At 39.6% G+C, this 22,907-nt stretch overlaps 1 protein-coding gene across 6 annotated transcripts in view; it reads left to right on the top strand.

Annotated features, from left to right (window-relative positions):
- kcnip4 (potassium voltage-gated channel interacting protein 4) overlaps positions 1 to 22,907 on the top strand; it is a 497,181-nt gene that overhangs the window by 117,556 nt on the left and 356,718 nt on the right. The window contains exon 1 of one of the 6 annotated variants that reach the window (XM_062982156.1): positions 9,475 to 11,316. The exons of the other annotated variants lie outside the window; for them this stretch is intronic. Within the exon in view, the coding sequence (XP_062838226.1) occupies positions 11,229 to 11,316 (88 nt within the window). The 5' untranslated portion in view covers positions 9,475 to 11,228. Of the gene's footprint in view, positions 1 to 9,474; positions 11,317 to 22,907 lie in introns of those variants that run through there. 6 annotated transcript variants of the gene reach the window in all.

The following is a 22,907-nucleotide window of genomic DNA, read 5'->3' as shown; positions in this document are numbered from 1 at the left end:
TTTATCCAAACCTACTCTCAAATTACCATCTGTGTTATAATTATTGACTATTGGACTAATATTAGGATGCCTGAGTTATTTTTCCACACCATGTTTTAATAAGAACCAGAGAAGAATTCTCCTCCAGCTCCCTTTCTAGCCCACAACTCCTTTCTATACACCCATTTTGCCCTCCTGCTCTTCTCTTTGACTCAGTTTACTAGGCTAGCAAAAGGAGCAATGCTCCTGTTGCAGGAGGAAAGGAGGAAGGTCTGACATTTTACTTTTCTGCCAGGTTGTTGTGGCCTAAGAGATTTCCAATGAGTTTTATACGTTTCAGTCTTGTATCCATGGGAGAAAAAATCTCTTTCCTTTCCCTTTCCTCTATCTCTGAAATGTTTCCATGAACCATTCTTTTCTGTTAGGTGAAATCAGCAATCTTAAAGTAGGATTAGAAGAGAATGGCGAGGGGCTTGTGAAGAAATGAACATTAAAAGGACTGACAATGAGCAATGTGAAGAGCGAGGACAGGATAAATAATGTTCTAAGTGCCTTGGCTATAGACCAGTGCATTGCCTGTTGGCCCTAATTTCATCAGAAATTTACCTAAGCTCATTTTCTGCATTGCTGAAAACAGAGTGGGAAAGAGGAGATGTGCTTAAATACAGTGATTAATAAATATGGCAGCAAATTTGGAAATATTTCCTGCCATTTCAGTAGCATGCCATGCACCTCAACATACTGAAGGGAAAGATTATGACCAAAAAGCTACTCTGTCTCGTCCAGACTTAACAGTGAATAGCATCAAGGCACTCATTCTTCCTTACTGTAGTTCTTTATCTTTGAGCTTGACATGGAGTGAATACTAGTTTTTCAAATAGTAGACTTCTTCTAATAGAAGATCTCTTTCTTTAAAGAGCACCTAGGGCAGTGATGGCCAACATGACCACCTAGGGCTGTGATGGCCAACCTATGACATGCGTGTCAGCACTGACACGCCTAGCCATTTTTGCTGACATGCTGCCGCATGCAGATTGATCGGATGACTATGTCTTTTGTGGCCAAATTTGGTGTGATTTGGTCCAGTGGTTTTGTTGTTTAGTCCATGGGAATTATGCACATTATATTTTTATATATATTATATCATTCTATTATTATTCTATTATTATTGTAGTATATTATCATATTATTACCATTATATTATTATTATATTATTCATTATTCATGACTACATTGAAACTAGAATAGAGAGAAATCAGCGTGGAAACTGCAAGAGGTACCATAGATCGTTGTACATGGAAATAATGGTAGTAAATAGTTTTTGATTTATTAAATACAGTTATATATTACAATTATACATTTTTGTTATTTAAACTATACATATTGCGAAATTATGGGGGTTTTTTCTCAAAGTGACACACCACCCAAGTAATGCTAGGTTTTTTGGTGAATTTTGACACACCAAGTTCAAAAGGTTGCTCATCATTGACCTAGGGACTTTCTGCACAGTAGCTATAATCCGGAAAAGAACGGGTTAAAAAGGGTGGTGGTCAGATGATGTTTATGCTAAATGTGCACTCAATCACAGCAACGAAGGAAAAACCCGTTTCAGAAAGGTCCTCCTTTATCCCAGTTCTAGGCGAAAAAAGTGGATTCTCCCATGACTGTGTGGCTCTGCAGTCATGTAAAGTTCGGGATTTCCCTCTTTATCTCCTGTGAAGACTGGTCTCCCCCTCTACCTCCCACCCCCCGTGCTGGTTTTAAAAGCCCGAAAGAGCTGATCAGCTGTTTGGGCCCCCAAGAAGACACATTTAATTTCTAATTTAGCCAGGCTGCGGCGGGAAGGTCCATCCAGGCTGTGGCGGGAAGGCCTGGATGGCTGGACCAGGCTGAGCTGTATGGGAGGTGGGGTCAGACACATGGGCCACAGTGGGAAGGCCCAGCCAGCCTGGATGGCATTTTCCTTTGGGCCTGGATGGGTCCGAAGGAGAAGGAAGTGGGGGTGGCGCCATCCTCCCGGGAGCTCAACTGCGCCCCCGGGACAATGGCGCCACAGGCAAATATTTCCTCAGCCGGCAGTTGGACCGCCTCTGGTGCTTCTATGTACACATGGGAATCTTTATGTTCTTATACTGATATATTTGTATGTGTGTATATGAGGATTAGTGCATAATTGAGTGATTTTTAAAAAACTTCTGGTGGATGTCCCCTGTCCACTGTCAATTTTACCTCAAAATGACGGGATAGAAAGCCCAGGACTGACAGGTTTGTGTAGGGACCTGCACTGAGCTTTTGAATTTTTTGCCCCTAGTTCCCCTCTTTATTCTCAAATATGCCAGGATAAATGGGAGAGTCATTTTCCCAATGTCCTCTTTGGCTATGCATTCTGAATTTCTCCCCTGTGTTTATAACATTCTACCTCCAAACATCACTTTCTTCTTTTATCCCACTCCCTCTTTTTTTAAAAAAATGTTTGCATTGCCTTTTCTTCTCTAAATTCTGGCTATTGATAATTTTGTTGTGCTTTCTTCACATTTGTTTGCATGTCTCAAATTTTTCACTATAGTGCTGGATTTTTCTTTGTGATATAGTGGTCAAAGGATCAACTTTTAAAAAATAACCTATTGAAAATCACCTGGTAAATGTAAGTTGTTGATAAACAACTTGGTCAGTCCATTAAGCCAAGTCTTTTATGTCCTTTAACCACTCTTGCAGAAATGATCCCTCACAAAAGTCTCATTCAAATCAGAGCATATAACTGATATCCATTCAATTTAATGTTAGGAGGTGATTCTAGGCTATTACAATGATGCAGTGGTCACATTCCAGCCAAAACCACGCACTTTATGTTGCATTCATTTCAGTGGGTGAATTAAGCAGCTTCTTAAATCTCTCCCCTGTGCCACATTGCAGTATTGAAGAAGATTGGAAAATCAATAGATGGGGAGATTGAATATGCATTTAATTTATCATTACATAAGAAGAGGGCCTCAGCTGGAAATCTGAAAAGATCTGCACATCCAACATTCTCCATCAAGTGCAGTCTATGTTGCATTGTGTTTGCTATCAAATAACACAATCATGATCATAACAAAGATAAATGTGGAGTTAAATTAATAGGTTCTATGGTTCAAAATGTCTACTGTGTTGACTTTTGACCTGTGCTATTTTGTAACAAAGACAAAGCTATCAGTCGTGAATTGCTACTGACGGAGAGTTAAATATGCACAGATACTTATAGATTTCTGGTTGTAGCTCTCTGCTTTCATGGGATTATATTAAGAAATATTTTGTTTATCTCTGTAGCTTTACACTTAACACCTGCCCAAATGTTAAGATCTTCTAGCAAGGCAAATACGGTTGGCAGCAATGAGAGAGCAGGCCTTCTCAGTGGTCGCTCCAACTCTTTGGAACTCTCTACTCAAGGAGGTTAAAACAGCCCCTTCCCTAACATTTTTTTTAAAAGCAGCTAAAGATCTTTCTGTTCGCGGAAGCTTTTGATGAAGACACTTATCTGTAATGACAGGAAGGCTAACTTTTATTGAGTCATGCTAATGTTTACTATTTGTCTTGTTGAGCTGCCTGCAAAAATTGTATTAGGCAAATGCTTTTAAATAACTTTATTTATTTCTCATTGTAAATTTGTTTTTATAGGTTATTGTTTTTCATATGTATATTGTTTTGTATTGTCTTTGATATAATGTTGTAAGCTGCTTTAGGTCCCGTTTAGGGAGAAAAGTGGGATATAAATAAATACTTATTATTTTATTGTATGACACAGCAAACAAGATAGACATGCTGGATTTCATATCACAAAATCACAAGTCGAACACTTCCCAAGCGTTTAGGACTGTGTGATGTATTTTCGGATGATGCGTGCAGATCCTAGTAGGGTGGCCTTTTGCAATTATTATTATTATTATTATTATTATTATTATTATTATTATTATTATTATTATTATTATTATTATTATTGATTTTCTGAATTTGTGTCATTATGCATTGTAATTTTATATCTAACTTTCACTTAAACTCTTTGCCTTTGAATTCCACTTCTTTATGGAAGTTTGTTAATGCTTACTCTTTTATAAAAAGTATTTAATTTTCAAAGTCCAATTACTTTTATGCACTCCTTCTGTTTCAACAAATGCTATACTTTTTTCCTTCTTCCAAATTAAGTTACTTTTATTCATTTCTTCTGGTTCAACAAAATGCTGTCCCCCTTTTTAAAAAAGCAGATCTTGTTCTCCAGGATATTTATAACATCCTCCAATCTAGCATTCTTGGGCATCTTATAGCCTCACTTGTAAATAATGGATGAGGATATTAAAAGAGCTAATTTGGTTCTTGTCTGTCAACCAAGCTGCCATTTATCATTTACTCCGTTCTTTTGTCTTTGCCATTTTTAGCACACATGATAGCTCTGTGAGACTCAGATTGTTATTAAAAGGTATTGTCAAGATCAAGGCACATGAAACTGCTATCCCATGGTGCCTACTTTTACGGCTGACATTGAGGCGAGCTACAAATGAGTGTCTTACTTCCGGTTTCATCACTTCCCCATAAGATACAAATGGAACAGAAGTCGCTCCTAAATGTTCACATAACATATAAAGATTTCCAGTCTTTTTATGCAGAGTAAACTGGTTTGCCCCTGTTTTAAGGAAAGTCAAGGAATACTCTGGAGTTTTATTCAGGGCCTGTCCAGACAGTACCTTTATCCCAGGAGCTTCCGTAGCAATCAGGAGGGTGGCCAGATGCCGTTCCCTGTAAACCTGGCAGCAAGTGCTGCAAAAGGCAAAAAACGCGAGATTTCCAGGTGCGGGAATATTGCGAATATCTGGATCTTTGCATGTCTGTATGTATCTGCAATCAGAAATCATGGGATTTTTTATCTGGGTTTGTTCCCGGGTTTTAGATGCTTGTTTCTGATTGGTTGGTTCCTAAAAAGAAGGTGATACTTGAGTAGAAGGCAAAAACTTTGTCCTGGGACCTGTTTAATGAAGTTTGTGGCAGAAAAAATGAAGTTCCTGGGGTGTAACAAGTACTTTCACATTAAGTAGTACACAACGACACAGGAACATACACTTTCAAACCAGGAACAGAATACCATCATTAGTATAATTACTCAGACCTTGTTGTATGTCCATCTGGGCAGACAGGTTTCGTGCCAGGGAACAAAAGGATGGGTTGCCGGTTAATACATGTGGTTCCTCATTAGGTGTATGCTGACAACGTGTGTACAGTTTATCAAATGGCAAAAACTTAGTATTGGCTGTTGGGACATGGATGTGCTGGAGGGGAATGTAAATACTGAGCCAAAGTCATGCAGGTGGTTAATAGGAAAAGCCATGTATAACCCAGGAACAGCACCCTGTTGTTTGATGCCACAAGTACACAACCAAATCTGTCTGGACAGATGGCCAGGTAGCCAGGCTGTAAAAATAGTCAATAATGACAAAGTTCTGACTTAAAAGTGTGTGTTCCTGTTTGATTGTGTACTGCTGACTTGGGCAGTAGTGATCTTATCCCATGAGGTTTGTTTGTGTGGGAGATACTTCATGAAACATTTGGATGGCACAGTTTCTCTAGCCAGGACAAAGAACGGACCTTTTGCAGTGATCCACATATCCAAATATCTGCATATTTCCAGCGGAAGTCCCACAGCGGCCGTCTTGGGAGCCTCTATATCTCGGAACAAAGCAGCAAGTCTGGACAACAGAGGCAGAAATCCCAGGACTAACAGGTCTTTATGTGGACCTCTTCTGAAGTCCTGAGATTTTTTGCCCCTGTTTAAAACCTGTCTGGACGCGCCCTCAAACTCCAGAGCCATCCCACACTTTTGGCAGAGTTTGGACATCAAACCAGCTCCAAAGCAGACCAGTTTCACAGGCTGATATCACTATACCTTTTCTCCTGTACTCAGCAATGCAAATACAAGGGAACGGATTGGACTTGTGGCTGGGAGAGCTACTGGCTATCGCAGACCACTTTGCTGATATTAGCAAATGTACCTACAATGGGCAGAAGTTGTCCTGGAGCTCTGTGGCCATCGGACAGTGATGCTGATGACAAGAAAGGTAATGTTGATAGTTCATCTGGGCCAATTGGTATCAACCCACCTGGAACATTTAGACTCAACCTTGCTGCATCTGTGAGTTTGGGACAAAGTGCCTGAACACCTCCAGAGCCAGTCCAGAGCATTTCTGTTCCAGATTGACTCCAGTATAATTAGCAAGTGTAGATACAATTTGTATTGTAATCCTGTGCATATCTACTGAGCAACAAGTCTCGCTGAGTTCAGTGTGTTTTACTCAAACAGACACTCTTAAGACTATGTTTTTAAAGATTTCCTTTTACACTACTACTAATTTTTACTGTCATGGGTTCCAGTATTACCACTGAAATTTCATCTGACTTATTTTGAAGATTCAACTTGTTACACAACCACTAAGGAATTATGAAGAAGGACATTTTCTTTCTTTTTAAAAAAATGAAACCATAAAAATCCCAGAAACATTTTAATTTCCTGCTTGATCCCGTATATAAAAGCTACTGTAATGACCCTACTTTACCAGTTTTATCAATCTGGACAAGAATGGTAGTATGACAGCATACAGTATTATATTCAACATCACACTGGTATATTATACAGTAGACAATGACTCGCTGCCATTTTACTCTAGTGTTTACATTAAAATCATTTCTATGCTGATTTTTCATACCTTTCCTAGGTGGATTACAAGAGTAAAATTGTGAGTAAAATATATCAAAATATACTGAAACTCCATAAACAACTGCAAAATAAAGGAATGAGACAACATGACTACAATTCTGAGATGAGTCAACTATCACAATATACAGCAAAGGTAAATCAGCCTAGATGAGCCAGATGAGTGAAAGCCAGAGAAGAGCTGGAATTTCTCTTCCAGGACAATTATGTGCAATCATCTGCCAGGATTTCTTTGCACACTATTCCACAAAGACTACAACCCCTGAGTTGTCAGTCCCCAAGTAACTGACCATTAGAAAAGTTAGCCTCATGCAACAAAACCCTGGATCCTCAGTGTAGGCATCAAGCTATGAAGGAACATATGAGGCAGTGCGGTAATCATTGGGCCAGAAGAATGACACTTCAAGCCAGGCATGAAGACCCTACAGTTGTCCAGAAGTTGCTAGACTCCATCCCTATGGGCAAGAATTATGGGCATTCTTGCCCAAAAAGAATCTGCAGGGCCACACGTTTTTCATGTTTGATTTAAGGAGCACCTAAGCTATTTATTTATTTATTTACAGTATTTATATTCCGCCCTTCTTACCCCGAAGGGGACTCAGGGTGGATTACAATGAACACATATATGGCAAACATTAAGTGCCAACAGACAAACAACATATATAGACAGACACAGAGGCATTTAACATTTTTTTCCAGCTTCACGATTCCGGCCACAGGGGGAGCTGTTGCTTCACTGTCCACTAGTGGCTGTACTTCCTCATTTCTTTCCTCGTGTTTTGCTGGCAGTTTTATGATGTTGTAAATTAGTTAAATTAGCCTCCCACATAAAGCGTACCTAAATTTCCCTACTTGACAGATGCAACTGTCTTTCGGGGCTGCATAGGTCAACAGCAAGCCGGGCTATTTAATGGTCGGGGGCTTAACCCGACCCGGTCTTCGAACTCATGACCTCTCGGTCAGTAGTGATTTATTGCAGCTGGTTACTAGCCAGCTGCGCCACAGCCCGGCTACATTGTTAAAATTTGCCACAGAACATGCAATTGTGGAATGTGCAGTGGGAGGTGGAAAATATATTATTCTTCAATATATCTTCATTTCTATGCACATACAGTAGAGTCTCACTTATCCAACATAAACGGGCCAGCAGAACATTGGATAAGTGAATATGTTGGATAATAAGGAGGGATTAAGGAAAAGCCTATTACACATCAAATTAGATTATGATTTTACAAATTAAGCACCAAAACATCATGTTATACAACAAATTTGATAGAAAAAGTAGTTCAATACGCAGTAATGCTATGTAGTAATTACTGTAGTTATGAATTTAGCACCAAAATATCATGATATATTGAAAACATTGACTACAAAAATGTGTTGGATAATCCAGAACGTTGGATAAGCAAGTGTGGGATAAGTGAGACTCTACTGTAGATGGGGACTTTTAAATATGTTAATAGTAGTTGACAACCTTTTTATAGCAGAAGCAAGCTCCAGAAGCATTCTTCCCGCAACTTGTGAGATATATCTTTAATAAACTAATAAACTAATAATAATAATAATAATAATAATAATAATAATAATAATAATAATAATAATAATAATCTATCAGGACCTCAAGATTGAACTTCAAAGACTATGGCAGAAACCAGTGCAGGTGGTCCCGGTGGTGATCGGCACATTGGGTGCCATGCCAAAAGATCTCAGCCAGCATTTGGAAACAATAGACATTGACAAAATTACGATCTGCCAACTGCAAAAGGCCACCCTACTGGGATCTGCGTGCATCATCCGAAAATACATCACACAGTCCTAGACACTTGGGAAGTGTTCGACTTGTGATTTTGTGATACGAAATCCAGCATATCTATTTTGTTTGCTGTGTCATTTATTTATATCCCGCTGCCATCTCCCAGAGGGACTTGGTGCGGCTCACAAAACACTCAAGGTATGACACAAAATACAACAAATGCCAAACAAAACATCGGCAATAAACAGTAAATACAACATCATAAATTCACAGTACCCCCTGGTAAAAACTATAAAATACAGCAATTGATGTAGATAAAACAGCAGTATTCAACCTCAGAATTGTAAAGAGCTAAAAAAGATTCTAACGGTCCTCATATGTATTATAAGAGAGTCTAAACATAATCAAAGGCTTGTCGGAAAAGCCAGGTTTTTAATTGTGTGCAGAAGGTGTGGAGGGTAGGAGCTAGCCTGATCTCCCTGGGGGCCACCACCGAGTAGGCTCTCTCACATCCCCACCAACTGCACTTGAGATGGAGAGGGTTTTTTTTCGTGTCAGGAACAACCGGAGTTGCTTTTAGAGTGAGAGAATTGACGTTGCCGAGGGGACGCCTGGATGTTTTGATGTTTTACCATCCTTGTGGGAGGCTTCTCTCATGGAGGTGGGACCGAGAGAAGGACCTCACCAGTAGATCTTAAAGCCCGTGCTGGTTCATAGAAATAGATGCAGTCTCAAAGATAGGTTGGACCCGAAGCGTAAGCATAATACGTGTGAAACAGTATCTCTGCATTTGTATTACTGTATAGTAACTGGAGTGTGATGGCTTTTTCTCACTTCCAACTTTACCCTCCTTTGGGATGGAGTCATAGAATCATAGAATCATAGAATAGTAGAGTTGGAAGAGACCTCATGGACCATCTAGTCCAACCCCCCGCTAAGAAGCAGGAAATCTCATTCAAAGCACCCCCAACATATGGCCATCCAGCCTCTGCTTAAAAGCCTTCAAAGAAGGAGCCTCCACCACAGTCCGGGGAAGAGAGTTCCACTGCCGAACAGCCCTCACAGTGAGGAAGTTCTTCCTGATGTTCAGGTGGAATCTCCTTTCCTGTAGTTTGAAGCCATTGTTCCGTGTCCTAGTCTGCAGGGCAGCAGAAAATAAGCTTGCTCCCTCCTCCCTATGACTTCCCCTCACATATTTATACATGGCTATCATGTCTCCTCTCAGCCTTCTCTTTTGCAGGCTAAACATGCCGCTCCTCATAGGGCCGCATTAAGCCGCTCCTCATAGGGCTTGTTCTCCAGACCGTTAATCATTTTAGTTGCCCTCCTCTGGACGCTTTCCAGCATGTCAACATCTCCCTTCAATTGCGGTGCCCAGAATTGGACACAGTATTCCAGGTGTGGTCTGACCAAGGCAGAGTATTTTTTATTTATTTATTTACAGCATTTATATTCTGCCCTTCTCACCCCGAAGGTGACTCAGGGCGGATCACATTACACATATAGGCAAACATTCAATGCCTTTTAACATAGAACAAAGACAAGACAAATATAGGCTCCGAGCGGGCCTCGAACTCATGACCTCCTGGTCAGTGTGATTCATTGCAGTTAATTGCAGCTGGCTTGCTCTCCTGCCTGCGCCACAGCCCGGGCCCGAGTAGAGGGGGAGCATGACTTCCCTGGATCTAGATGCTATACCCCTATTGATGCAGGCTAGAATCCCGTTGGCTTTTAGCTGCCACATCACATTGTTGTCTCATGTTTAACTTGTTGTCCACGAGGACTCAAGGTCTTTTCGCACATACTGCTGTCAAGCCAGGCGTCCCCACTTCTGTATCTTTGCATTCCATTTTTTCTGCCGAAGTGAAGTATCTTGCATTTGTCCCTGTTGAACTTCATTTTGTTAGTTTCAGTTTCAGAGTATAAGGTTTGACTCTGACATAGCATTTTATAAGCTTCTGCCTTGTTATTTAGATCAGTACTGTTGCTGTGGCAAGAGGAAAGAGGAGAAATCAATCACTTTGATGTTTTTTAAAATTTCTGACAAGTGAGATTTTGATACGGACAGTTGTATATTGTCTTCCTGTGACGTAGTAGATACCCCGACCTTGAGCAGCTGCACTTTAATATTTTCCGTGTGCATTATAACTGTGTCGCTGCTACTTCCCCCAGGCAATTCACTGGCTCCATGACATATTCATTTTCTTCCCACAAACACACAGACACAAACACTCCCTCTCCCTTGAAAATGGGATTGAAACTGAGTGCCTTGCTCTCCTTTCCCTACCTGCTTGCATGCTGATTCATTGATGAGGACAAATGCCTGTGTGTAGAGTTGGGCTTGCAGACCCCGCCCCTGACTAAATGGTCTGTGAGGTTGCAGCAGTATCCACAATAAGGAGAAGGTTGCTGGAGAAAGTGAACCTTTGCTGTCCTGGATCCAGTTGGACTACAAGTGTTCAGCACACCAGACAGCCTGTCTGTGCAGTTAGAAGAGACCAGAGAGAGAGACCATCCTGTTCAGCATCTTCTGCCTGTTCAGGAGTCGACTTGCATTCTTTTCTTTTCCCTCTCCTTTCCTCCTTCAAAGGAATCTCACCCCCACCCCCCAACAAGTCCAGAGGAGTCTGCCTGCCTTTAACAAGGCTTCTGAAAAGAAGCAGTCAGTGATAGAAACTGGGACAGAAGTTCTTGCCAGGAACTATTTGCTTCTATTGGCAAAAGTGGTCTGACTCTCTTCGGAGGAGCACCGTAGTATATAAGATGAGTGGGTGTCGAAAACGGTGTAAACGAGAAATACTGAAATTTGCCCAGTATCTTCTCAGGCTAATCACAGGTTCCCTCCACACAGGTAATGATTATTCTTTTCTTTCTTGTTGAAATGTGCACAGTGGTAATGTTGTAGCTGTCTCTATGCACTGTGTTTAGTGGGCAATCTTCATTTAGTAAAACGATAAGGATAAACAATATCACACATGTGTTTATGGAGCTGTTTGTTGTAAATAGTGTCGGAGCTGCAAATTGTGTTGCTTTATACTAAAATGTGTAATTACATTCGAATCACAGCAGTGCTGTTAAATATGTATACGTACTACTTGGAGAGGTTTTTTTAAAAAATGTGGTCCATTATGTTTCCCTCTGTTGCTTGGCTTATTAAGGCAGAATTTAATATGTGAACAATGTTTGTGTTATCTTACTTGGCAAGGAGAGATGGTCTTGAAATATAAATCAACTGCTGGATGTTAACATGACATTAAAATTCTATCAGGATGAGTTTTGAAAAGACTGGGTTTCAGAGTATTTGAAGTGTGTGAAATTCTGTAATCTTTCTCCTGACAGCAGAGCCCTTGAAACTGGCATGAGGGTTGCAAGGGTGGGCACATGTACGTGTGTGTGCTTGTGTTGATTAATCATGGCAAAAATGGGTGAAAGTAAAAAAATCTTCAAAGATTTTTTTTACAAAAAGCAGGGTTTCAGAAAATAGGCCAGCTATTCTAAATAAGACTTTGGAAAATATGCTTTCATCATTGGAGTATGTATGCAATAAAGCACTTTTGTCAGATGATAAACAGCCTCAATTATAAAGTGCAGTGGCATCTTCTGGGTGATATTAAAATAGAAAGTAGTATTTTGGAATACTGTAATATTTTTTTCTCATTGTTATTGAGAACATCCATTTGAGTTGTCTTTGAGGGTGTAATCTGGGAGCTTTTTGTATATATGTATGTACATCTACAATGTATACTTATAATCGCACACCCATGCTCATGCTGTAGTATCTTTGATCTCGCTAATAATAAGGTGTGTTTAGAACATGATAGATCTTTAAGTCATTTCTTACTATCCAAATAAAATGCATTTTAGTATCGTATTCCACCTGAACATCAGGAAGAACTTCCTCACTGTGAGAGCTGTTCGGCAGTGGAGTGTGGTGGAGGCTCCTTCTTTAGAGGCTTTTAAGCAGAGGCTGGATGGCCATCTGTCGGGGTGCTTTGAATGCGATTTCCTGCTTCCTGGCAGGGGGTTGGACTGGATGGCCCATGGGGTCTCTTCCAACTCTACTATTCTATGATTCTATGATTCATTGTGTGTGCAAATAAGAAGTTGGTTAAATTATGTGAAGTTTGATGTTTTTGTCTTGTTTTTTGCCCGTTTTAATTCTTTATATGGAGCCTCCAGTGGCACAGTGGGTTAAACCTTTGTGCTGGCAGGACTGATGACCTGAAGGTTGGGTTGCTGACCTGAAGGTTGCCAGTTCGAATCCAACCAGGGGAGAGAGTGGATGAGCTCCCTCTATCAGCACCAGCTCCATGTGGGCACATGAAAGAAGCCACCCACAAGGATGGTAAAACATCAAAACATTTGGGCGTCCCCGGGCAATGTCCCTGCAGACAGCCAATTCTCTCACACCAGAAGCAACTTGCAGTTTCTCAAGTCACTCCTGACGTGAAAAAAATTCTTTGTATGGAATGAGGTATACTGGAATTTATGTAAGCATGCATCAAATGTCTGTCATTGTTCCTGATAGAATTACATTACCATATTTTTCTAGTGTGTTGTTAAACACAACTAAGTATGTCTCAAATCGTCTATGGTCCTTCAGGCAGGAGTAGTTGTCAGAGCAATAAGAGTTAGAACAAGCAATTTGGGTGCTTTTGACTGCAAGAGTCAGTCAAGTCTGCAGACTGAACAGTTTCCAAGTCTGTAATATGATTCCAGAGTCCATGGCAGCACTACCCATACAGGAGATTTCTCTTGATCTATCCTGCCAACCTAGCAGTTTGAAAACATGCCAATGTGAGTAGATCAATAGGTACCGCTCCGGCGGGAAGGTAATGGCACTCCATGCAGTCATGCCAGCCACATGACCTTGGAGGTGTCTGCGGACAACGCCGGCTCTTCAGCTTAGAAATGGAGATGAGCACCAACCCCCAGAGTTGGTCACGACTGGACTTAACGTCAGGGGAAAACCTTTACCTTTTACTATAATCATTTTGTAAACTTATGGGTTAGACTTGTACTTTGTGGGGTTTGACTGGTTGGCTGTCATCCTAACTTTTATTCTTCCAGCTTCAGTTCCATACTTAGAGTTTTTCCCTCCAGCTCTCTGCATTGTTTATATGCTAAAGGTAAAAGGATGGATACAATTCTAGTCAGATATTTAGAGTGCTGTTGATTGCAATAAAAAAGAACTAAACTTAATTGTATTTCTTTCACTAAAATAAAGGGGAATATGAAAAGTGCTTGATTTTGCTCAGATAGTAGCTCTTAGATAAAACCTCCTCATAGTCTGGTTGTGAGGATTAAGGTTGAGAAAGTATGTGCCATTTTGAGCTGGGTGGAGTAAGAATAGCATAAATAATTCTACACAGGTTGATTCTGGTATTGAAATATTTTCCATCTGCAAATTGTATTGGGTTCTGAGAAACCAATTAACTAAAAAAAAATTGACAAATGTTGCTAATGATGGACTCTTTCCTCAAAGATCAACCCACGAATTACAAGGTGCCTCTTTCAGCCCCAATTGATATCATTCAGAAATTCCTGCAGTTGCAATCATTTTGCCAAGAAATTGGCCTATAGTTGACCAAAAACCCCCATTTGGCTAATAAATGTCTTATTGCTACACAGCAGGGGACAACCCGATTCCTACAAAGAGGTACGAATTACCTTCCTTAATTTTGGAATAATTCCCACAAAGTGACCCAATGGGGATTTGGGGAGTAATAGCTCCTAAAAGTTACTTTTTGAGAGTACATCTGCCATAATTGACAATGTTGGGTGTGGATTCTTTGATTTCTGTAGATCAAAAAGTCATGTTTTGTAAACTCCAGGCATGCTGGTCCAGCATATAGTTGGTTAGCTTCTCTCCATTTACCAGTTCCTCAAAAGGTACTCATGCCTGTTGACCAAGAGGAGGAAAACAGGAAGAAAAGAAGCATCTGGGTGGGACATCATATTATTTGATGAGATGGCAACACTAGTTATTACAGGAGTACATTTTATGTGCTGTTCCTGAAATAAATTCTTGCAGATTAAAATTAGCACTCATCAAGATGCTGCTTTAATTTTCAAAAAAAGAAATTGCAAGGAGAGAGAAAAAACATATAACATGTGCGTAATCAATTTGAAAACAGCACTCACTCCTTCTCTTATCAATTTGAAAACTGCACTCACTCCTTCTCTGATAAGTTTCCATAGAAAACTCTCTTCTGAGTCCAAAGTGAGGTACTTCAATAACTGAAGAAATATCAGTTAGTCATAATTACAGTGTGCAGCCTTTAGAAAACCTATTCATAAAGAACCATACATTATGTATACAGGGAACATTTCAGCCAAAGCAAAGCACTTTTAAAGAGCCAACATGATGTAATGGTTTCGACATTAGAGACCAGGATTTGAATCCCTGCTTAGCCATGCATTTGACACATTTGACCTCATCACACGGGGCTTTTATTGTCTTAGGATGCTTTCCCACCAGCCCAGCGATGGATGGGGTGCTGCCCATCACATGACGTCGTTTCTGGCAGATGCTCCATCCACAACTGGAGTGGAAGCATCATTTGATATTTTCTTCACAACATGGGAAGCTTCGGTGTGTGATGGAGGAAGTGTTGCCATAAAGAAGTAGTGTACGGATGACAAATTCACCCAGATGCCCCTCAATTCAATGGTGAAGCTGGATGCTTAATCTGGCTAATGTGATAAGTTCCTGAGTCACCTTGGGCAAGTCACATTCTCTCAGACTCAGAGGGAGGTAATGCCATACCCTCCCTAAACAAATCTTACTTGATAGGTTAATCTTAAGGTCAACATAAGTTAGAAATGTCTTGAAGGCACACAACAACACCATCACCACAACCAACAACAACAACATTGCACTTTTAATCCCCATTTATTTCATTTTGGGAAATTTAAGCATGTGCTTCATTCTCTTTTCAAGACTAGTGTGGTGTCAAAGTATCTAACAGGTTTGGCTGAATTATATTTGCAATATCCTGACTACATATAAAAGCTGAATCCCCTAAAATTAAAGGTACAGTAGAGTCTCACTTATCCAACATAAATGGGCTGGCAGAACGTTCGATAAGCGAATATGTTGGATAATAAGGAGAGATTAAGGAAAAGCCTATTCAACATTAAATTAGGGTATGATTTTACAAATTAAGCACTAAAACATCATGTTATACAACAAATTTGACAGAAGAAGCAGTTCAACATGCAGTAATGCTGTGTAGTAATTACTGTATTTATGAATTTAGCACTAAAATATCACGATGTAGTGAAAACATTGACTACAAAAATGTGTTGGATAATCCATAACGTTGGATAAGTGAGTGTTGGATAAGTGAGACTCTACTGTATATGAAGATCCCAAGTCCATTTTGATTTTTTCAAGAAACTTGTTAATATAGACCCATGTTTAGAACTATAACTGCAAGGTATGTGTGGGAATTCTGGGTTGAAAGGAATGGTTGTGTGAGTGGAAGCTTGGAGTCCTGAAGCCCTACATGAAAATACAGAACCACGGAATGTCATGAGAGCAGAAATATCATGTGATCTTGAACAGGAATTGGAAATTAGGCTTGTATAGTAGAGAACCAGTTCGGGTGAAACAAGCTAAACAGTAAAAGAAATACTGCACTCTTGTCAGCACAGGGAAGTATCACAGAATATTTTCTCTTCATATCACCTTTCAGCCATTAATTCCTTACAGACAATAAACTTGATAAACATACGTCTGGGATTTTAGGTCAGAATCTGTTTGTTTTATGGAGGCATTGAATGTTTGCCATCATATGTTGAAATCTGCCCTGAGTCATAGAATCATAGAATAGTAGAGTTGGAAGAGACCTCATGGGCCATCCAGTCCAACCATAGAATCATAGAATCATAGAATCATAGAATAGTAGAGTTGGAAGAGACCTCATGGGCCATCTAGTCCAACCCCCCGCTAAGAAGCAGGAAATCGCATTCAAAGCACCCCCGACAGATGGCCATCCAGCCTCTGCTTAAAAGCTTCCAAGGAAGGAGCCTCCACCACAGTCCGGGAGAGAGAGTTCCACTGCCGAACAGCCCTCACAGCGAGGAAGTTCTTCCTGATGTTTAGGTGGAATCTCCTTTCCTGTAGTTTGAAGCCATTGTTCCATGTCCTAGTCTGCAGGGCAGCAGAAAATAAGCTTGCTCCCTCCTCCCTATGACTTCCCCTCACGTATTTGTACATGGCTATCATGTCTCCTCTCAGCCTTCTCTTCTGCAGGCTAAACATGCCCAGCTCTTTAAGCCGCTCCTCATAGGGCTTGTTCTCCAGACCCTTAATCATTTTAGTCGCCCTCCTCTGGACGCTTTCCAGCTTGTCAACATCTCCCTTCATCTGCGGTGCCCAAAATTGGACACAGTATTCCAGGTGTGGTCTGACCAAGGCAGACCCCCTGCTAAGAAGCTAAGTCCCCCCGGGAGAGATAGGGTGGAATACAAATAACATTTTATTATTATTTTATTAAGTGGAAGGAATGGAAACCATACAAATTGTCCATTCCTGGTTGGTGTAATCCTCAGTAACTTTCAATTCAGAGAGACATTAGAAGGGTAATGCACATATTGATACAGCTTTATATACGTAAACCTGCCATGAAGTCAGAAATCCTGAGCTGAAGTGAATACAGATTTGTGTTATCCTTTCAAGAATTCCAAAATCCAAAATGCTTTAAAATCTGAAATTGTTGAAATGATTGCCCTATCCCGCCAGCTCGCATCCTATGATGTACAGCTACTATACACAGGGTTCCACTGTTAAAGTAAAGAGAAGCCGGCGCATGCTGCTACTGTGGCAACACAGAGGCTTCCCATGTTACATTGGTAAGAATGGGGGGCAGCTGGGTGGTGGATGCTTCCCTCTGTGGGATGGGATTTCTTGTAAGTCAGGCAATGTTGGGCATGTGATGATGGATTCCCCATGCCTCGTGACAGGCACCTCTGGAGTCACCATGACCTGTGGCAATTTTGGCAGCCAGTATGATGAGGTCATTGGATTGTGACCTCTTTGCTTTCCGATGGTTCGATGGAGATAAATTTTCTTTGTTCACAAAATTATTTAAAATGTTGGCTATGAAATGGCCTTTTAACTAATTGTATAATAAGATATATATGAAACATGACTTGGGTCATGTCTCCACAATATGTCATTATGTACGAGCCATATATGCAAATGCAAGTATTCTAGAATCCAAAAAGATCAAAAATCCAAAACACTTCAAATAAGGGATGCTCAGCTGTATAAATGTGAGAATCTTCTCTGTATATGTGTAACACTCTAAATGCATGTATTTTAAGATGGACAAAATATAAACACCATTGCTCTCTGTGTTTACACTGAGAAAGGAAGGAATGGGTTGGAAAGGGGCTTTGTCTATTTCTTTTTTGCTCAGTTTTTAACATTCCTTTCCATCAGTATTACTCTTAAATCTTTTTTTATTTCTGTGTTGGCAAGAGTATTATTAAATAAATTTCCCACTAATTGAAGGAATTGCTTTCCATAAGCTGAACAAGGGGTTAGAACATTTTAATGTCTGCAGTTATTCTATATTTTCAGTTCTTCTTCTTGACATGCAGGCTATATAAAATAAAATTCAAGAGTAATTAGATAAAGTTTTTCAGGTAATTAACTTGGCTAGGTGCTTTAAAAATTGCTAAGAAAAACTAAGAATTGGCAAAGATAATTCCTTGGGTTTTTAGTCACTGACTGTGAAGAAAATGAAAACTGTTGTTTTTAAGTGAGTGGAACCTCTTGTTTCCTCTCAATGATGTTGAAAAATAATGTTTTCTTATTTCTATGTCAGTAGCTGAGAATTTCTACAGCTTGGTTTAAAATGTGTTTCCCGATGTCTGTTTATCAAGGCAGACACTCCGCAGACTGACAGGATGTATAAATGATTGATTTAGTAATGGCAAAAGTGAGCAACTGACAGTGTAAGGAATATTGACATTGTGTGAGTTCTTCATATTATATATTAGAGATTTGTGATTTCCGCCCTTCTCTCTGACAGCATCTCTCCTGACTCTCATTTACCCTGATATCATTTATTTAATAACTTCTTGAATTTCTGTCTTGCCCTTCCAGTGCTAACAAACACTGCTGCTGTTTGTGATCAAGAAATATGATTGTGAGCATACATTATCGAAAGATCTATACTTACAACTGTAGTCACTGTGGATATATAGTATATTTCCTACAAGAGACAACGTGTCTGTGTGTATTGTTGGGGAGCATCAATATTCATGAGAGAGCAAGAATGGGGAGACAGAGAGAGAGAGAGAAAGGGAGAGAAAGAAAGATTGTTGTGCTTGAACCCTACTGGCAAGTAGCTATGAACAGTATGAACAAAAATGCTGGCCCAGCAGGCAGGCCAAAGCCTTGCCCCTCCATCACTTCAAGGAAACCCATCCTAAGCTTTGCACATTAAACTCCAATGTCATATGTGGTGTTTGATGTCACTAGTAAGAAAAATATGTTTGGAGTTCAGAAGGAATATTCTGCAATAGCTCATGTATATTAGCTGACCTTATCACACACATTAATAAATTGTCTCTGCTAAACCTTCATTGATGAACAAGACCGATAATTGGTGAGATGCATAGAATAGAGCTGAACACAGAAGATTTGACAAAAGAGAGTTTGCTATGGAAATAGTGGGGGCAGCTTTAATGGGGGCTTCAGAATCACTGTCAGCAATCGCATTTGTGAGAACCTTGGCTTGGCTTGATAACAGAAAATTCATGCTTTTGTCATAAACTTAGATAGAGGGAAATGAGCCCAGAGTCCTTTGGAAAAACTATCTCTCACCAAGACAGCTGTGCTGCAAAAGGAGACCTTATCAGAGAGTAGATGAGCTTGTTGTTCCACAAAGGGAGGAAGGGGGAGAAGTCTGTGAAAGCTACAGAAACGGACACATGAACAGATTTGTTTCCCCATTGTTTTTTTTTTTTGCTTAGACTGCTAGAGACAACTAAATCTCTTGTTTTCTGTCTTGCATGCAAAGCAGGAGGAAGTGCAAAAATGTTTTCTTCCTGTAAACACATTTCAATACCACCACCATCCAAAATTTGAATGAAGATTTATGAAAAATGCATTTGTGCATATTTTGCACAGAATATATTGTATTCATAACACACACACTCCAATACTGGGAACAAGTGGTGGAATTTTTGTGCACATGCTGTAGTGAAACTCTCATAACAGTTAGCTCCCCCTTTTTTTGATAAGGTATCTCTCAAAGTTGAAACTAGGGGTGTAAATCTCTTCCTCATGTGAGAATGAATAATTTCAGGGTTTTTTTCTCCCAGTTCCACAAGAAGATCAAGATTTCTGTGCAGTTTTTCAAGTACCACTTACTCATCTAGACTTTTTTCTGTGTAAAAGAAAACATATTGGTGGCAGAAAACACATTTTCTGTGCTAAAACAATATTGAATATTCATTTCTGTACATAAAATGTTGCTTTATGCAAAGAAAACATGTTTTTGTGTGTAGAAATGTGTATATTTGCTCAATTCGCATTAATGTGCTCAAATTACACAAATTTATACAATATATCCAGAAAATGTAGAGACATATTGCATTTAGCAATAAATACTCCACTTATCGATGCATTTCTAAGCACCTTAAGGATGTATCTACACTGCAGAAGTATTACCAGTGGGTAGCACTGTATCTACTATATCTCAGTCCTATAAGATTTGTGGGTGTATAGTTTGTGAAGCTATAGTCATGTGTAGTTCAAGGAAGTACAAAATAGGTCTCTAGGCTTCTGTAATTGCGCAATGTAGAATGTGGATACATCCTTGAATCTTATTTTAAAATTCTAATGAACGATTAACTGAACTACACAATATATTTTTGAAAGTATGAGTAACTTTAAAATTACACTACATCAGCAGACCTAGGAATGCATGAAAAGGGGTGCAGCTTAATCTGGCTTTATTTAGCTATGAAATGGCTGAATTTAGACACTGTAATGAAAATCCATTAAGTACAGTATTTTATAAGCCCAACTCAAGTCAAATGCACTTAACTTTTGAATAGACTTGCATACAACACGTCTCAAGACACTCATGGATATTTTTTAAGTGACAGCAGGTTGGTATATCAGAGTTTAACACAGTGTCTATTTATTTAATTAATTTACAGGCAATTCCTCAAATTATGAACAAGATATTGTGTTCCGTAGGTTTGTTCTTAAGTTGAATTTGTTTGTAAGTCAAAACAGGTACATTTTAAAGTTTAGTGACAACTATATATACAGTAGAGTCTCACTTATCCAACACTCACTTATCCAACGTTCTGGATTATCCAACACATTTTTGTAGTCAATGTTTTCAATATATCATGATATTTTAGTGCTAAATTCGTAAATACGGTAATTACTACATAGCATTAATGCGTAATGAACTACTTTTTCTGTCAAATTTGTTGTATAACATGATGTTTTGGTGCTTAATTTGTAAAATCATAATCTAATTTAATGTTTAATAGGCTTTTCCTTAATCTCTCCTTATTATCCAACGTATTCGCTTATCCAACGTTCTGCTGGCCCATTTACGTTGGATAAGTGAGACTCTACTGTATATAGATAGAGGGAGGGGGGCGCTATCTAGCTTTGGATCACATAGGGAAGGGTTAACGCCCATATGGTGTTTGTTTTGCTGTCTGTGCCTCTATTCAGAAGATTTCACCTCACTTTCTGTCCCTGTGATAATTGGATTTTGAAACATTTTTTTGTTGTGGAAACAAGGGTTGGTGATAAAGCTTCCCCATGATAATTCTTCAGGTGTGATTTCTCTTCTTAGGGGTAAATTTCTCTACTTCTGGTTTTCTCATCTCTGTTTAAAACCATGAGTCGCTTGTAAGTTGGATGTTTGTAACTTGGGGACTGCCTGCGTATCCTGATTTTCTCCCAGCATGAGCTCTAAGACTTAAAAAAACAGGATACAAGTTTTAAAAAATGTTCAAATACAAAAATTAAAATAGATTTTAAATGATTTTGATTTTTTTAAAAATAAAAAAACAAAACACAACAGCATTAAAAGAATTAAAAAGTAGTACATTTAAAACACCATACTCACCTCCAAGCAATGCTTACAGTTGCATTGTAATTTTATACATGTTCACTGCATTTGAATGGTATCAAAATCACCCATTTAGACTGAGGGTGCATCTAGACAGCCCTTTAAAAGCGGGAGGTACCATATTTTAAAGTGAGGAGTCCAGATGACGTCCCACAGAAAAGCAATTGCTTTCACCACAAAGCAGGAAACTCTGCTTTGTGGTGAGATTATTTGTTAGTGAGCTTGTTCCGCGCCTTCCAAGAAAGCACAGGGCAAACTGAATATGGCCGTTGTCTGGACTGGCCAATCAGAAGTCCTTCTGAAGGGGCCGTTCACACAGCCGTCTCACATTTTCCGAGCTCAATCACACTCAGGAAACATGAGAGGGTTCTAACTCTCTCCCCAAACCCCTCTTAAAAGCATTAAAAAGAAAATTGCTTACGGGGCTGACATTTCCCTTTTGCCGGCCCTCTACTGGCACTTAGTAATGATACGCCAGAAGAAGGGGGGGAAGAGTAATTTTCCTCCTTCTCCTGGGGCAACATTCCTAAGGGAAATGTCAGCCCCATAAGTAATTTTCTTTTTTGATACTTTTTAAGGGCGTTTGTAGAGGGAGTGGGGGTTGTCTCCTTGTTCTTCCGGTAGGTACCGGGAGAACATGTAGACAATACCCATGTAAAATGCAGGTTTCTTTGGCAATGTGAAAAAATATAGTCCACCCCGACCTGGGTTTTTTAAAGCTGGATTGTAGTGGATTTTACCATTGTTTGGAACCACCCTGAAAGAGTTAGATGAAGTCCAGGTTCAAATCCATGACTCTTAAACAGTCTGGATCCTGTCACTCTTGGCATCATCTCTTGCAGGGGCCATTTCCCTAGCATGCACATACATTACAAACCCTCAAAGCCAAGTGTGTGCCCTTCAGTGAACAAAAACATACATAAAATATATTAAAAGCATTTCCGGAAGACACAAACTGATTAATTCAAACATACATAAAAAACAGTTTATATAAACAATCTGTTGAGAACAATTAATATAACCACACTCACATATCTGCCTATCTGCCTCCTCTTTTCTTCCAACCCCCTAGTTTTAGCTGCTTCACCTTCTCACTCGTGCTGCACCCTTGCAGAGTTAGTCTGGCACTAGCCACATTGTCATCAACTTATATACATTTGGGTTTGTTGAGTAATGATTCTGCTGTGTTAATCATGCCAGTACTTTTGTACCTGGCAAGAGAAGAACTGACCTCAAAGATCCCATGGTATTTTTTTCCTCCATGCAAACCAAGAAAATGTCAAATTGTATAGATATATAAATGCCAGTGTATAACCTT

Source organism: Anolis carolinensis, chromosome 5, assembly GCF_035594765.1.
Source record: "Anolis carolinensis isolate JA03-04 chromosome 5, rAnoCar3.1.pri, whole genome shotgun sequence".
In the NCBI taxonomy this organism is placed as follows: Eukaryota; Metazoa; Chordata; class Lepidosauria; order Squamata; family Dactyloidae; genus Anolis; species Anolis carolinensis.
This window is presented reverse-complemented; position numbering and strand designations above follow the sequence as displayed.